Source organism: Saccopteryx bilineata, chromosome X, assembly GCF_036850765.1.
Source record: "Saccopteryx bilineata isolate mSacBil1 chromosome X, mSacBil1_pri_phased_curated, whole genome shotgun sequence".
In the NCBI taxonomy this organism is placed as follows: Eukaryota; Metazoa; Chordata; class Mammalia; order Chiroptera; family Emballonuridae; genus Saccopteryx; species Saccopteryx bilineata.
This window is the reverse complement of record NC_089502.1, coordinates 118696135-118712411: the sequence shown is the minus strand read 5'-3', so window position 1 is coordinate 118712411 and position 16277 is coordinate 118696135. Positions and strand designations below refer to the sequence as shown.

At 39.7% G+C, this 16277-nt stretch overlaps 1 protein-coding gene and 1 pseudogene across 4 annotated transcripts in view; both read right to left on the bottom strand.

The window, feature by feature from the left end:
• DMD (dystrophin) overlaps positions 1–16277 on the bottom strand; it is a 2360554-nt gene that overhangs the window by 2246451 nt on the left and 97826 nt on the right. The window contains exon 1 of one of the 4 annotated variants that reach the window (XM_066250308.1): positions 15777–15846. The exons of 2 other annotated variants lie outside the window; for them this stretch is intronic. Coding sequence is in view for 1 of the 2 variants with exons in the window: in XM_066250304.1 (XP_066106401.1) it covers positions 14905–14923 (19 nt within the window). In the remaining variant the exon portion in view is untranslated. Of the gene's footprint in view, positions 1–14904; positions 15006–15776; positions 15847–16277 lie in introns of those variants that run through there. One more of the 4 variants, XM_066250304.1, reaches the window with a different exon arrangement.
• LOC136317004 (tubulin beta-3 chain-like) lies at positions 7766–9429 on the bottom strand (annotated as a pseudogene).

The window sequence follows — 16277 nt, the reverse complement described above, 5'->3', positions numbered from 1 at the left end:
ATGGAAAAATATTCCTTGTTCTTGGATAGGAAGAATAAATATAATCAAAATGGCCATATTACCCAAAGCAATATACAAATTTAATGCAATTCCCATCAAAATCCCTATGAGATTTTTTAAAGAAATGGAACAAAAAATCATCAGATTTATATGGAACTATAAAAAACCCCGAACAGCCAAAACAATCCTAAGGAAAAAGAATGAAGCTGGGGGCATTACAATACCTGACTTTAAACTATATTATAGGGCCACGATAATCAAAACAGCATGGTATTGGCAGAAAAATAGACACTCAGACCAATGGAACAGAATAGAAAGCCCAGAAATAAAACCACATATATATGGTCAAATAATCTTTGATAAAGGGGCCAACAACACACATTGGAGAAAAGAAAGCCTCTTCAACAAATGGTGTTGGGAAAACTGGAAAGCCACATGCAAAAGAATGAAACTCGACTACAGCCTGTCCCCGTGTACTAAAATTAATTCAAAATGGATCAAAGACCTAAATATAAGACCTGAAACAATAAAGTACATAGAAGAAGACATAGGTACTAAAATCATGGACCTGGGTTTTAAAGAACATTTTATGAACTTGACTCCAATGGCAAGAGAAGTGAAGGCAAAGATAAATGAATGGGACTACATCAGAATTAAAAGTTTTTGCTCAGCAAGAGAAACTGATATCAAAATAAACAGACAGCCAACTATATGGGAACTGATATTTTCAAACGACAGCTCAGATAAGGGCCTAATATCCAAAATTTACAAAGAACTCATAAAACTCAACAACAAACAAACAAACAATCCAATAAAAAAATGGGAAGAGGACATGAACAGACACTTCTCCCAGGAAGAGATACAAATGGCCAACAGATATATTAAAAGATGCTCAGCTTCATTAGTTATTAGAGAAATGCAAATCAAAACTACAATGAGATACCACCTCACCCCTGTTAGATTAGCTATTATCAACAAGACGGGTAATAGCAAATGTTGGAGAGGCTGTGGAGAAAAAGGAACCCTCATTCACTGTTGGTGGGACTGTAAAGTAGTACAACCATTATGGAGGAAAGTATGGTGGTTCCTCAAAAAACTGCAAATAGAACTACCTTATGACCCAGCAATCCCTCTACTGGGTATATACCCCCAAACCTCAGAAACATTGATACGTGAAGACACATGTAGCCCCATGTTCATTGCAGCACTGTTCACAGTGGCCAAGACATGGAAACAACCAAAAAGCCCTTCAATAGAAGACTGGATAAAGAAGATGTGGCACATATACACTATGGAATACTACTCAGCCATAAGAAATGATGACATCAGATCATTTACAGCAAAATGGTGGGATCTTGATAACATTATAAAGAGTGAAATAAGTAAATCAGAAAAAAACAAGAACTACATGATTCCATACATTGGTGGAACATAAAAATGAGACTAAGAGACATGGACAAGAGTGTGGTGGTTACCAAGGGTGGGGGGGGAGGGAGGACATGGGAGGGAGGGAAGGAGAGAGTTAGGGGGAGGGGGAGGGGCACAGAGAACTAGATGGAGGGTGACGGAGGACAATCTGACTTTGGGCGAGGGGTTTGCAACATAATTTGATGACAAAATAACCTAGACATGTTTTCTTTGAATATATGTACCCTGATTTATTAATATCATCCCATTACCATTAATAAAAATTTATTAAAAAAATATTTGTTGAATAAGTTATTGAAATCCATACAGAAAACATATTCTTTTTAGCAACAATAAGAAATCCATAGATGATGAAAGCTGTTTCTTTACTTTCTTTTGAGATATTCACTCCACATATATTTAGTTTTTATCAAAGTTAAGCGACAGAGCTAGACTATATTATATTGCAGTCCCAGCCAAAAATGACATAATTTTCCATCATAGACAGGGAATAGAATTTTTCCTTTTAATGCAAGTATAATGAGAGGAGCTCCCAAACAAAAGGCATTTCAATAGAGGGATGTTCCTTCTGTGGACTGTGCTTAAACTACCAATAAATATGATAGATATATGGCCATCAGGAAAATCTCCCATTACTATGAACATAATAGTAGTCAGACAGTGTTTAGAAGCAGATTATCTGGTGTGTACCATTTTGTAAACAATGAATCAAACACATGAAGACTACCTACTGAGGTATCTAAGAGGATTATAAAACATAGCACCTGCTCTCAAGAACTTTATAAAAAGTTACAGAGTCAAAGAAAATCCACAGGAAATAACTAGTAGATAATTAGATTGAAAACTGAGTAGAAATGATTATATATAATAAACGTTCACAGAACAAAGTAAAGTTTGAAGCAGTTAGAGAAAGTGTTGTGGTAGCTATACTACTTGAATAGATTTTTGAAGATGGGTAAAATTGACAACCAAATGAGTAGAGGAGATGATTGCAGAAAGGGAGAAGGTGCCTAGCAAGACGGGAGAGAATGAGTTAACTGGCCCATGTAGGAGAAAGACTAAATATGTCGAGAATATAGATAACAGCAACACATCTCCAATCCTTAAAAGTACATAGTCAGTGTAGTACTGCACATAAAATACTATGGGTTATTTATTTCAGTCATTTAACCGTGGTGTTTTATTTTTGGTTGTACATAAGTTGGGGATTGAAATATAATTATATTCTGTTGTTTAAAAATTAAAAAAAGAAATTCTACTAGATTTCAGAATTACACAGCCAATCAGCTAAAGGCTTTTGACCATGAATTTTGGTTCTATAGTTATTAAAATCACAGTTGTTAAAAGTAACTCATATTTAGTATTACTGTTTACTTTTTGGCACTTACACATTTTATCTTCTTTGATCCCTGAAATTGCTGAAAGGAGTCAGGAAGAGAACATGACTATGTCAGTTTTTCACACTTTCCAGCTTTGTTAAGATATAAGGGACAGGCCCTGGCCAGTTGGCTCAGTGGTAGAGCATCGGCCTGGCGCGCAGAAGTCCCGGGTTCGATTCCCGGCCAGGGCACACAGGAGAAGCGCCCATGTGTTTCTCCACCCCTCCCCCTCTCCTTCCTCTCTGTCTCTCTCTTCCCCTCCTGCAGCCGAGGCTTCACTGGAGCAAAGATGGCCCGGGCGCTGGGGATGGCTCCTTGGCCTCTGCCCCAGACGCTAGAGTGGCTCTGGTCACGCGGCAGAGTGACGCCCCGGAGGGGCAGAGCATCGCCCCCTGGTGGGCAGAGCGTTGCCCCTGGTGGGCGTGCCGGGTGGATCCCGGTCGGGCGCATGCGGGAGTCTGTCTGACTGTCTCTCCCCGTTTCCAGCTTCAGAAAAATACAAAAAAAAAAAAAAAAAAGATATAAGGGACATGTAGCCTGTAAATTTAAGGTGTTGCATGCGATGATTTGATGCACATATACACATTGTGAAATGATAACTGTGATAAGGTTAATGATCACAACCACCACCTCACATAGCTGTTATGTTGTGTGCTCGTGTTTGTGGTGAGAACAGTGAAGATCTACTCTTTTTCAGAATGACTGCCTCAAAGGCACACCATCGGCATGGAAGCTGGAACCCCTCCTTGTATCCAGGTTATAGATCCATTACCTCGTTTTCTGTAATTTCCTCACATAATTCAGAACCTGAAACTGTTATCATGGAACTATTTCTAAGATGTCGGGAATCATATCCTAATGGAATAATGGAACGAAAATCCATTTTGAAAGGATTAACTCAACTTGCTGAAATTTGCGTGTAAAAAAATTCTTTGTGCCTTCATGTATTACTGGACCGAACAGAAGCAGAAACAAGGAAACAGGCTTACCACTGGGGACTCGACTACTCTTGAAATTTAGACAATTCAGGTTATTAGTCATGGAGTCCTAAGGAGAAGAAGTAGGCCTGATTCCACACTGGTAAAACCAGACCTCTCTAATTTACATACCCTACTTGTCTGAGGATATCAGATGTGTTCAGGTTGAATAAGTTCAAGACTCTTGCTTGAGTAATTTTAGGGAATGTAACACGATCTGAATAGTAATTGGTTGTTTAATAATCCTGTTTGCAGAGCCAACGTAAGCTTGCTTCACTCTTAAGCACAGAATAGGTCCAACGTCTGTACTCAGAGCAAGGAAAGGGAACCTTCATCTGCATATAAGCTTTAAAGTCAACCTGATGTGAAATCCTGAAATACATTTTGAAAATGAATGGATTAGTGATAAAATTAATGAGAAAACTAAAGTCTCTGAAATGAAATATTTTTGGCATGTGATAAGCTGATACACTGTCCTCAAAAGTCCCTTGCAATTAGGTTTTCTGAGCCATCATAGTGAAGCCTGTCTTGCATCATGGGTATTATATTCACCAAGCCAACTTGTCTATTTGTCCTTGCATGTCATAGCACTTTGAAACACTAACTTTTGCTCCATTTGTGTCAATCTCCTAATCCGAAACAAAATGTTCCTTTTAACTGTTGCACTTAGCATGCTTCACCAGTCTGGAAGGACTTCCCACTAAAATGACCACTATCAACTACAACGTCTGTATTCAATACTAATTCTAACTTTCTAACCTACTACACTTATCATCATCTTGAACACCAGCGTCGCTCATTCCCATTTCACACAATTCATAGTATGATGTCCAGCCTAGCCCAGACTCCAACTGACCACCTATGTATTACATACAAAGAACAACACTTCGTATATCCACAAACAAGAATTATATTTATAACTACTGTACTGTCTTCTTGTTCCTCAGTATAATCCTATGTGGCCACCCGTCAACTAAACCCTACTCTTCTTTTTTCATTAAGGTATTCAGTAACTATAGATTAAGCCAGTACAATGTGCCTGGTGATATGCTTTTACTGTATATTCGGTAACGATCAAAGCAGATAGAGGTTGAGTGAGGAAAGCATTTCAGACAGATGTAATAGTAGGAATGAAGCTGGCATTTGAGAAATGAAAGCAGGTCAGTGTGGCTGAAGTGCAGCAAGACTGTAGACGGAGGAGAGGGAAGAACTGATCAGACAAATAATGATCTTTAACCAGATATAACCACAAACCTAGTTTACATTTTTAAAGCATCACTCCGGATGCAATGTGTAGACTGGAGTGGGAGTAGAAGGGGTTAAAAGCACAGGGAGCAAAGACAGCTTGGGGGGCCTATTACTAAGGGTAACTTAGATTAGGATGGAATCAAAATACATGGATGACATCATCGACTTTCTCCGCTGTGCCATTGTGACAATTTGGCACATTTTCGATAGCAGCTCTTCTAAACCTTCCCACTGATTTTCAGGTTCACAAACTATTTCCTTCCTCTTCACCTCCTGCTCCATCTTGATGGATGACTGTTCTTTGGTTACTGAACAGAGAGCAAAGTCATCTTGTGTGAGCTCCTTCGCCCTTCCTCCTTCTATCATCTGAAATGCCCTTGCCCTGTTGTGTTTTTTTTTTTTAAGCATGTAAAATAATTTATCTCTCACATTCTGGGTTAATTTATATTCTCCCCAAACTGACACCAAGGCAAGGACTTAGGGTGCAAACAGTTTATCCAGCTATCGATTTCAGCAAGTACAAGCGAGAGGGTGGAGAAAGCGAGATTAGGAAGGGGAAGGATGCAAGAAAGGATGCATTAATGAGCACATTGCTACTGGAGGCAACTGGGGTTCCACTCTGCTGGTGACCTTCTGAGAAGCGGAGTGGGGCACGCTTCAAAATTGTTCCACCAAAAGATGAAGAGGCTGGAGTGCATTTTTCTAAGGCCTTCCAACTCCTAATAGTTAAAGGTTGTTCTTGGTTATATTGCACCCCTCTGCCCCCCCCAATACTTCTGTGTGACTCATGTCTGTTTGCAGTTGGTAACCTGGAGTAAACCCTCAGGCAGACAAGCAGAACAAGAGATGGGAACTCTTGCCTGACCTGTGGTGGCGCAGTGGATAAAGCGCCAACCTGCAATGCTGAGGTCACTTGTTCAAAACCCTAGGCTTGCCTGGTCAAGGCACATATAGGAGTTTTTGCTTCCGGCTCTCTTCACCCCTTCTCTCTCTTTCTTTTCTCTAAAATGAAAAAAGAGAGAGAGATGGAAATTCTGGAGACGGGTTAGTCAGGAACTGCATTGAAATCCAGTGGGAAGGACATGTTGCGGACCATCAGCAACATCTCCTTCTTCTTTCTCCTTTAAGACTTAGTTTACACCTTTCTTCCATGGAAACATTCCTTAAAGGTGTTGTTGTTATGAATTATTTAGGGGACTTTAGAAATCATCTAGTCCAACGTCCTTATTTGAAGATTGGGAAATTATGCACCACCATTCTTCAGTTGACTTTGGGAATGCTATTTGCAAACCTTTTCTTGGTCTACTGAAATATGCAAGACCGTTTTATATATTTTTTAAGTTGGGCAATAGTATTCAAATACATTGTAATACCTTGACACCACATTGCCACTTATCATCACGTACTACCTCCCACTGGTTTCCAAACTTTCAAATCTAAACTAATAGCTAGTGAATTTTAAAATCTCTATTCAATACTTTTTTTTTTTAATTGAATACTTTGAAGAGCAGGCTAATTGGAAATACCTGAACCACAAAAGCTCTTTATTTTTTCAAAATACTCTTTACAGAGTCTTTATATTTGTGCTATATATGGCCTTGAGTAGAAGCACTTTTTATTGTTGTTTTGTGGTTGCTTTTTAAACCAATAGAATTATTTCCATAGTAGTGGAAGCTTCCAAGGTAACTTTTAAAAAGTTGTGCTTGCAGGAGTCTATCAGTATTTTGGGAAACAGTATCTGAAGCATAACTATAAACAAATTTGAACAGCAGGCTAGTTCACACAGAAAAATTGTATTACTCAGTTGCAAGGGCTTCACGTATGGTATACTTTGTTTTTAGTTTGGTTTAGATTACGATTAAACAGTTACATTTCCAAAGGAGGTTAAATAAAATGATCATGGGATAAATGATACTCTCTATGGTAAGGCACATACCCGACATAAAATTTTTACTAAACTCACACTGAAATTTTTTGCATCAAAAAATCTTAAGCTCAAATAATCTAATGTAGCTAGCCATGACAGATATTTTCATTATCTTTAACTAATATTATGGCAAGAGTTCTCCTCCTTGCTCTTTTTCCTAAGGCCTTTGTTAGACACCATTGATGCTCATTTTTTTTTATTGCAAAGAGATTTGTCTAAATTTCCTGATAATTTTGTAAAAACTACAGCATGCCTTAGTCATTACTCATCCCACAGACAGAATCTAACTCTTTTTTTTAAAGATTTTTAAAAAGCTTTTATTTATTTATTTTATAGAGGAGAGACAAAGAGAGATAAAGAGAGAAAAGGAGGGAGGAGCAGGAAGCATTAACTCCCATATGTGCCTTGACCAGGCAAGCCCCGGGTTTCTAACCGGTGACCTCAGCGTTCTAGGTTGACGCTTTATCCACTGTGTCACCACAGGTCAGGCAATCAGAATCTAACTCTTAACTTTCTTTTTTTGTATCTGATGACAATGAATTTATTAAGTATCCCCCCACCCCCCAAAAACGAACACAAGCCAGTAAAGAAAACCATAAAACTTCAGGCCCAGAGCTGACAAAGCAGAGATAAATGAGTGACACAAAAATGGAAATGACCTATGGTGGGAAGACAGAGCTGAGTTCTGTGAATACCAAAGGACAGACACTCGGGAGCCCTAGGGTGACATGGCTAGAGTTGGTTGGGCAAGACTGGGGCAGCGTCAATGGCTACATGGGTCTCCGGACAAAGCCGCAGCTGCTTCACTAGGGGCCCTGGGCCTTGGACTCCTCCTTATCGTCCTCATAATCTCATCTTCCCCCCCACCCATGGCGTTCTGGTACTGCTGGTAGTCGGATACCAGGTCGTTCATGTTGCTCTCGGTCCTGGTGACCTCATCTCATCCATGCCCTCGCCCATGTACCAGTGCAGGAAGGCCATGAGCTGGAACAGAGCATTGAACTGGTCCAAAGTACGTTTGAATAGCTCCTGGATGACTGTGTTGATTCAGACAAAGGTGGAGGACATCCTGAGCCCACGAGGCTGGATGTCATACACGGCCACTTTCACGTTGTTGGGGATCTACTCCCTGAAGTAGCTGCCATTCTTGCGCTGGATGGCCAGCACCTGGTCGTGCACCTTCTTCATGGACCTGCGGCTGTGGAAGATGGTGGCCAGGGTCAGGTAGTAGCCATGGCAGGGGGCGCAGATATCTACCAGGTTTTCAGCATCAACATCTGCCAGCTGAGCTTGGGCACTGACAAGGCCCGGTCCTGCCTCTGCCCCGGGGTGAGCGGGGTGAAGCCAGCGTAAGAAGGGCAGGCTGGTGAAGGGCACTGTGTCCATGGCCAGCTTGTGCAGGTCAGCTGGCTGGGGAAGTGGAGTGAGGAGGTGACGTCTCACATGGTGGCTGACACCAAGTGGTTGAGTTCTCTGAGGTGGGAGTGGCCAGCTTAAGGGTGTGGAAGCAGATGTCTCGGAGCAGGGGTCTCCAAACTACGGCCCGCGAGCCACATGCAGCCTCCTGAGGCCATTTATCCGGCCCCCACCACACTTCCAGAAGGGGCACCTCTTTCATTGGTGGTCAGTGAGAGGAGCATAGTTCCCATTGAAATACTGGTCAATTTGTTGATTTAAATTTACTTGTTCTTTATTTTAAATATTGTATTTGTTCCCCTTTTGTATTTTTACTTTAAAATAAGATATGTGCAGTGTGCATAGGGATTTGTTCATAGTTTTTTTTTTATAGTCTGGCCCTCCAATGGTCTGAGGGACAGTGAACTGGCCCCCTGTGTAAAAAGTTTGGGGACCCCTGTCCCAGAGTGTTTCATTGCCACTGCCGTAGGACTCATCAGTTTTCTCCACCAGCTGCTGGATGGACAGTGTGGCTTTGTAGGGCTCCACCAGTGTGTCCTACACCTTGGGCGAGGGCGCTACCCTGCAGGTAGTCGTGATGCAGTCGGGGTACTCCTCGTGCACCTTGCTGATGAGAAGCGCGCCCACCCCAGACCCTGCACCCCCACCCAGACAGTGGCTCAGCCCGAAGTCTTATGGGTACTCTCAATTCTCACACCCCTTCTATACTGTGTCCAGGACAGAGTCTACTAGCTTGGCGCCCTTCGTGTAGTGACCGTTGGCCCTGTTTTCGCCAGCCCCACTCTGATCAAAGATGAAGTTGTCAGGCCTGAAGAGGTGCCCAAAGACCCCAGACCCAATACTGTCCATGGTTTTGGGCTCAGGGTCCACCAGGATGGCCTGAGGCAATACTTGTGAGAGGAGGCTTCGTTGTAGTAGACGCTGATGCGCTCCAGCTACGGTCCGAGTCCTTCACACAGTTGCCACTGGGGTCTAGACCATGCTCATCGCTGATGACCTCCCAGAACTTGACCCCCATCCGGCCGCCGCACTGGCAGGCCTAGATGTGCACGATCTCTCGTGCTCGGTACGGTGGCAGCTGCTGAGGGATGCACTGACAGGCCAGACGGGCTCTGGAGGGAACTCTTAACTTTCAAAACAAAACAAAAACTCTTTCATATTGTATTTACAAGTGATTTGAGCTTAATCTAAAATCATTTTGCCACAGGTATATGTTCAATCTTGGCTTGAGTCTTGAATGTGGAGCAGAACAAAGCAAATCCAATTTTTTCTGCTCCTGGTACCTTTAAAGCTGCCTGAGAAAGTACAAGCAGGTGGGGACCACCCTCCAACCCTTTCATTTCTCTTCCTCTCCCTCTCTGAACCATATTCTCAATACCTTCCCTAAAACAGAGAAGCTGAGTTCTTAAAAAAAAATTGATTTTAGAGAGAGAGGAAGGGAAAGGAAGAGGGAAAGCGAGAGAGAGAGAGAGAGAGAGAGAGAAACATAGACCTGTTCCTCTATGTGCCCTGACCCCAGGATCAAACCAGCAACCTCCGTGCTTCAGGATGATGCTCTATCCAACTGAACTATCTGGCCAGGGTGAGAAGCTGATTTCAGCTTGGCCTGACAAATCCATCTATTTCAGCTTTTCTTTTCCCCCAATTTCCATTTCAATGTCAAGTGCTGGCTCAAAATAAGATATATGAAGGTGGAGGTAGTGGTGGTGTGTGTGAGTGATGGGTGTGAGTGGTGCGTGGGTATGAGTGTGTGTATGTCTGAAGAGATATGATTTTGGCTTGACCATGGGGAGTTAGAAAAATGAAACTGAAAAAGTGAATAGATAATGGTATTCAAAAAGACTGAAATGAGTTTGTCAAAGAGATCTGCTATTAATAATAAAAACAAAACAAAACACCTAAAATGCCTCTTTTCTCACACTCGGTTAATGATCGAATAGCAATCAGAATAAAATGTCACAGATATTATTCATTTGGACCAAAACAAACAGCATTAAAAAATGAAATAAAACATCCCCTTTTTTTTTTCCTGGGCAAATTTGTCTGTAGGATTCATTCATTCATACATTCAGCTAATTTATTGACACTCATTATATTCCAGGCAGACCTTAAGTTCCAAGGATTCAATGATGAAAGCGAGGGGATATACCTAGTACTGTGTTAGTCCCTTTTCTTAAATTTGTACTCTACAACACCATTAAAGATAGTTTTATTCTCATAATAAACCCATAATTCATCATCAGAAGTATTATCTACTTCAGTAATTATGAGTTGCTTTAATCATGAACGGGGAAGTGAAAAATAATAAACTGATATGTGAGCCAGGTCAAAATAAATCATTTGATGTGTTACTTAAACATCAGAAATATGGTACATTTGCTTTCTAAGCATCACCCTCCTTTCATCAATTCAGAATAGTGTCTGAATTATAATAACATGAGAATGACATCATAGCGCTGATGATTCTGAAGCCTACATAGGTAGCACGTGATAGGAAAGATCAGACAAAAAGACTACACTATAAAACTGAAGTAAATGACAGTATCTATTTTCTTGATATATTTAATCAAGAAAATTGAAAAATGATTACAATAAACATCTTTACTTCCTAAAAAGCCTGCCCATTCCCAGCTCTTACTTAGGAACATTGAGATTAGATTCCATTAAAAGTCAATTATCCATATTATACATTTAATCTAAATGGTGTATCCCATTAGAATATATATGAAAGCTTAATTTTACTGAAAGAAATGGACCATAACAAATGAGCATAGACCTTTTTTTAAAAAAGCAAAGGTTATAATGTTTAGAATGTTTCAATTTAGTTACTAACATCTTCAAAGATACATTTTAATTTTTACTAGGCATTATAGTTATGTAATATCTCCAGTCTTGTCATGGTTGGAATTTTCAAATTGCACCTTCTTTAAGGTAAGTTGGAAGACATTGCATTTTTTACTGAACCAAAAGGGGAGATTTTGCTGTGTTTAAAAAGAAAATTCTTTTGTTATTTATTCATTTTAGATAGGTGGGGGGAGAGTGAATGAGAAAGAGAAGGGTGGGGGGAGGAGCAGGAAGCATCAACTCCCGTATGTGCCCTGACCAGGTAAGCCCAGGGTTTCGAACCAGCAACCTCAGCATTCCAGAATGATGCTTTATCTGCTGTGCCACCACAGGCCAGGCCGACTTTGATGTATATACTCACATGCTTATAAAACATGTATTATTCTTTCCTTTTGTTAAAAACATCATAGATTAACATCATAGATACTTACTTAGGGAGTTATCTCAGGAAATAACCACCAAAAAAGTAATTAAAAAAATGGATTCTTTACATAATTGAGAATTAAGCACCAACTGTTTACTTTAGTAATTTTATTGCTAATTTATATAGAATAACAATTTCCCTAAATAGGTAGTCAATATTTTAATGTGTGAGTAATTAGTTAACAAGTGCCTCAATTTTGTGAGGGATGTCTGTTTATTTTCTTGTGCATTGGAAACTTCTCTGAACAATGTGGAAAGAGAATCCAGGTAATTAGACTAACAGACAGAAAGTAAACATTTTGTCTCTAATGATAAACATGAGCCAACTTCTTCATTTTTCTTTTTCACTTATTCAACAAGAACTTTACTGAACCCGACTATTTACCTGGCACATAAATCTCAATCCATTGACTATTTCTTGAGCCCCTATTATATGCACTGCATTAATTTCATAGGTCTTTTGTCCTTTCATCAAAAATGTAAACTTTCTGAAAGCAGAACTGTACGGCCAGTAGTTGCCACTGTCATCGCGGCCGTTCATATGCAGGTTCTCATTGAATTCGGGCAGACTGTAAAGGAACAGTGGAGCCAGAAAATGGTGAGCCATTCATTTATTCAAGTCTTGCACCGGCTGGTGAGAAAACACAGAGGAAAAACACTTCCTTTTCATTCAGTCAGAGCTCACAAAGCTACTGACACATTCTCCAGTTCCACAACCAGGAGAATCTTCTCTGGTTTCTCCTAGAATCAAAGGCCTCACCAGTCCCAAAGCCCCTCAGCTCTGGTTCCCCATCTGCACTCACTCTCCCTTCTCTCTGCACAAACTCAGCTTCTTCTTCAGCACTCTGCATTCTCTCCTTCCTTGCCATCTTGGCTTCTGTCTCTTTCAGCACTCTGCCTTCTCTCTGCTTTCACTACGCAAAAATGGCTTCCTTCTTCCTCTCCTTCTCTCCTTTTAAAACTTTTCTGGCGCCAAAACCTCTCCTCTAGCACACATTAGCATAATAATGGTCCTTCCCAAGCAGGAAGGTAATTAGCAATTTCACAGATCACATACCTGGTGCTGCCCAGCGCCATTTTTAACAATAAAAATAAGCAAACTCAAAAAAATACAAATTTTACACTCATTTGCCCAACAAGAACCCTCTTTCCTTTTTTTTTCCCCCTTTAATCTCCCATCAAACTTGGATAACCTAATCATCCTTGACAATTCAACATTCTCCCAATTTTGCATGAATTTATTTCCTCTAGCCACAATGTCTTTTGCTTGGGTAAATCCTCATGAGCCATTCTTTTTTTTTAAATTTTATTTATTCATTTTATAGAGGAGAGAGAGGGAGAGAGAGAGAGGAGAGAGAGGCAGGGGGGAGGAGCTGGAAGCATCAACTCCCATATGTGCCTTGACCAGGCAAGCCCAGGGTTTCGAACCGGCAACCTCAGCATTTCCAGGTTGATATTTTATCCACTGCGCCACCACAGGTCAGGCCCTCATGAGCCATTCTTAACTGACCTGAAACCTGGTATTTCTCATTCATAAATAAGAATCTTGTAAGTGGTTCTGAGAGTGTGGTTCCCACACCAGCAGTACCAGCATCTCCTGAGAAACCACTTAGAGATGCAAATTCTTGGGCCACACCTCAGAAGGACTGAATTAGAAACTCCCAGCAAGCTGGATTTTAACAAGCTCTCTAGGGGATTCTGATTCACTCAAGGCTCAGAACCACTGCTCTAGTCTATCTGCTACCATAGTTTTTGTGAAGATAAAAGGAGAGAAATTATAACATGGGGCTTTGAAGAAAACCATCAAACAAAGAAATAGATTGAAGGCTACATAAACATAATTTTAAAAAAATAGGTCAAGGATGGCTTTTAATTTACTATTATTATTTTTTTGTTTCTCTATTTCCTCCTTAGTTTGTACATGCATTTAGAGATAATCTCAACAATGACAGCAAGTTTGGTGGCATTGATCAAGCTGTGAGGGTTCAATAAATAGGTCGGTAAACATTGCAAATAAACGTCGCTTTTGATGAAATGTCAAGCAAGGCAGAGCTTAGCTATATTCGGCTCAGCTTGAACTCATAAACCATTAACTGGCCTCTGTACTTCCAGGACAATCTGTCGGATGCTTAAAACACAAATAAAAACAGTCTTTAAAAAAAAAGATTACTAAAAGGCAAACTATTAGTAGAGAATGGCAACCACTTAGTTCAGAGCAAATGAGACAAGATTTGCAAAAGTGGCGAGCTTTTACAAACCAAGTTATGGGGCAGCTTGAGATCCAAATATACTTTTCATTGGTTAGTCTTTTTCCTAATATATAGTCATAATTTTAAACAGGCTTCAAGTTAACCATTTTAACTCTGCCCTCCCCCCAAAACTAGCCATCTTTCTTGCTAATGATAGAAAAATTTGTCAAAAGAGATTCAGATTTTTATAAAATTACCATAATTTAGGAATGAACGTAAGTTTAATAGAACAACAATAAATCTTTCCTAATTCAAGATAGCTTATAATAAGAAAATCAGGTTACATGATTAATCATGGCACCTTTTTACTTTATTTACTAGTTAGAATTTAAAAACAAATGTTTAATCCTTAATGTCATTCTTAAATATTTCAGGCTATCAGGAAGCCTGTAATCATTGTTTCAAATCCGTGGCCCAGTTTGCTTCACAGTAAGTTATGCATGTCTGATCGTGTCTAAATTGCTGTTCACAATATATTTTACTATTTTTCTCCAATAGCAAATTTCTTGAAACTATATATATAATTACATAGGTTTCTATTGTTAAGACAAAAATTCTTCACAGTAGTTTTCTAGTGTGTTTATGAATGCAGACTAGGTCCTTATAAATTGAATTTAAAGTAGAAGTATTATTGTTTATTAATTAAGGTCTGGGTCATTAAGTTTGTTGTTGTTGTTGTTGTTGTTTCTTCACACCAGAAATAATTATAGATTTCTGAAGACAAAGTTCATAAATGCCATAACCCAAAAAGTAGAATTTGGGTTTCTTCTCATTTCCCTGATATGCATTAATCTTATAGGTCACCAATATTAAACACCTTCCCTCCCTTCCTCACAACAAAAGCCCTAGTTTGACTTTTAGAAAAAGCTATATGGAATAAGAGTGATCCAAATTTATTCTAGAGGTTGCAAATTGACCAAAGGAGTCACCTTTGGGGCAGCCTGTTTCCAAATGCTTGTGGCATTTATCATTCTTCTGAATGGCTGTAGCATTTATCTGCAGCTTTTACTCACCAGATGAGACCTCAGACATTTCAAATTCTGCGATGGCTTGCTACACCTTCATAGGAAAGCTTTTTGCTGATTTCCCTGTTGGTACTTTTCTCTTACACATTCTATGGGCTCTGATAAACCTGGAGGTAGAGTCATAGCCAAGTGCAGATAAAGCAGGCACATAATCTCTGACCAGCCTCCCCAAAGCAGACAAACGCACAATCTTTTTGCACCTGTTTCTTCCACTCCGGTTGCTGTGAAAAGTGAGATATTCTTCACAGCTTCACAGAGAGCGTTTTGCAAACACTCCCCTCTCACAGCAATGGTTTCTTCCCTCACAGGCTCAATCTACCTGATTACGTTCCCTTCTAATCAGTAACCTCAGTTCCTCTCGTAATAACTGTGCTGCCTGCTTTATGTGGGATTTCTCTGAGACTGAAGCATAAGTCAGAGAGGAGAATTAGAGGAGCTGATTATTATAAGGACACCTGTATTTTTGTCTAGTCTTCATGCGAACTCCACAGTGCACTCATTTATGCAAACCGGCGTTATGAAAGAGAATCAGAAAGGAGAACATGTAAAAAAGAGACTGGACTTATAAAGTTGTGCACCTGGCTGATGCTAGCAGAAAAACCAAACTCTAATAATGTTCGGAGCTGCTCAACACACATTTGAACATCCTATGAAAATAGAAAAATAAAAGTGCTTGACAACCAAACCTCGTCCTCTGGATATACCTTTAAAAATCAATCTGAAACTATCTTAAAGCGACTATGAGTCACAGCGCCGCAGTTAATTCTTAAAGCAAATGGAGATTATTGAAGATTGAAGCAAAAGTCCATTCATGTAAATCCTGATTTTTTAAAATTAAAGGAATAATAGAAACAACTTACTCAAGATTATATTTGAAGTTAAACCTTGAATCCTGCTTCTTGCAAGTACAGAATTGTGCCAGTCTTGTGTAATGACTTTACCCAGAGCGTAAGATTGAAGTGGATTTTCAGATTAAAAATAAAACCCTTAAGTACGTCAATCCCCATGTGATCAAAGCACATAAATTATTTTTTTTCAAGTGCTTCATTAACAATATACCCAAGTACAGCTGCAGTGTTCCGTTTTCTTTAGAGTAAATTGTTAGACTGAGTGAAGTTCCTATAAAGAAACCTGGAATCAAAGGTAGGTTTTCTTCATTTTCACTTAGTCGACCGAGGGCCTGACTAACGGTAAGTGCTCAATACATATTTATTTAAAGTGAACAAAAGCATACAATATAAAGTGTCATTGCCATTTATATTTTTAAAAACCAAGTCCTATACTTTATTTTAAAATCATTCACAATTTCCCAAGGCTCCAACAGAAATGAACTGTTACTGTTTTCTTTACCATAAAATATT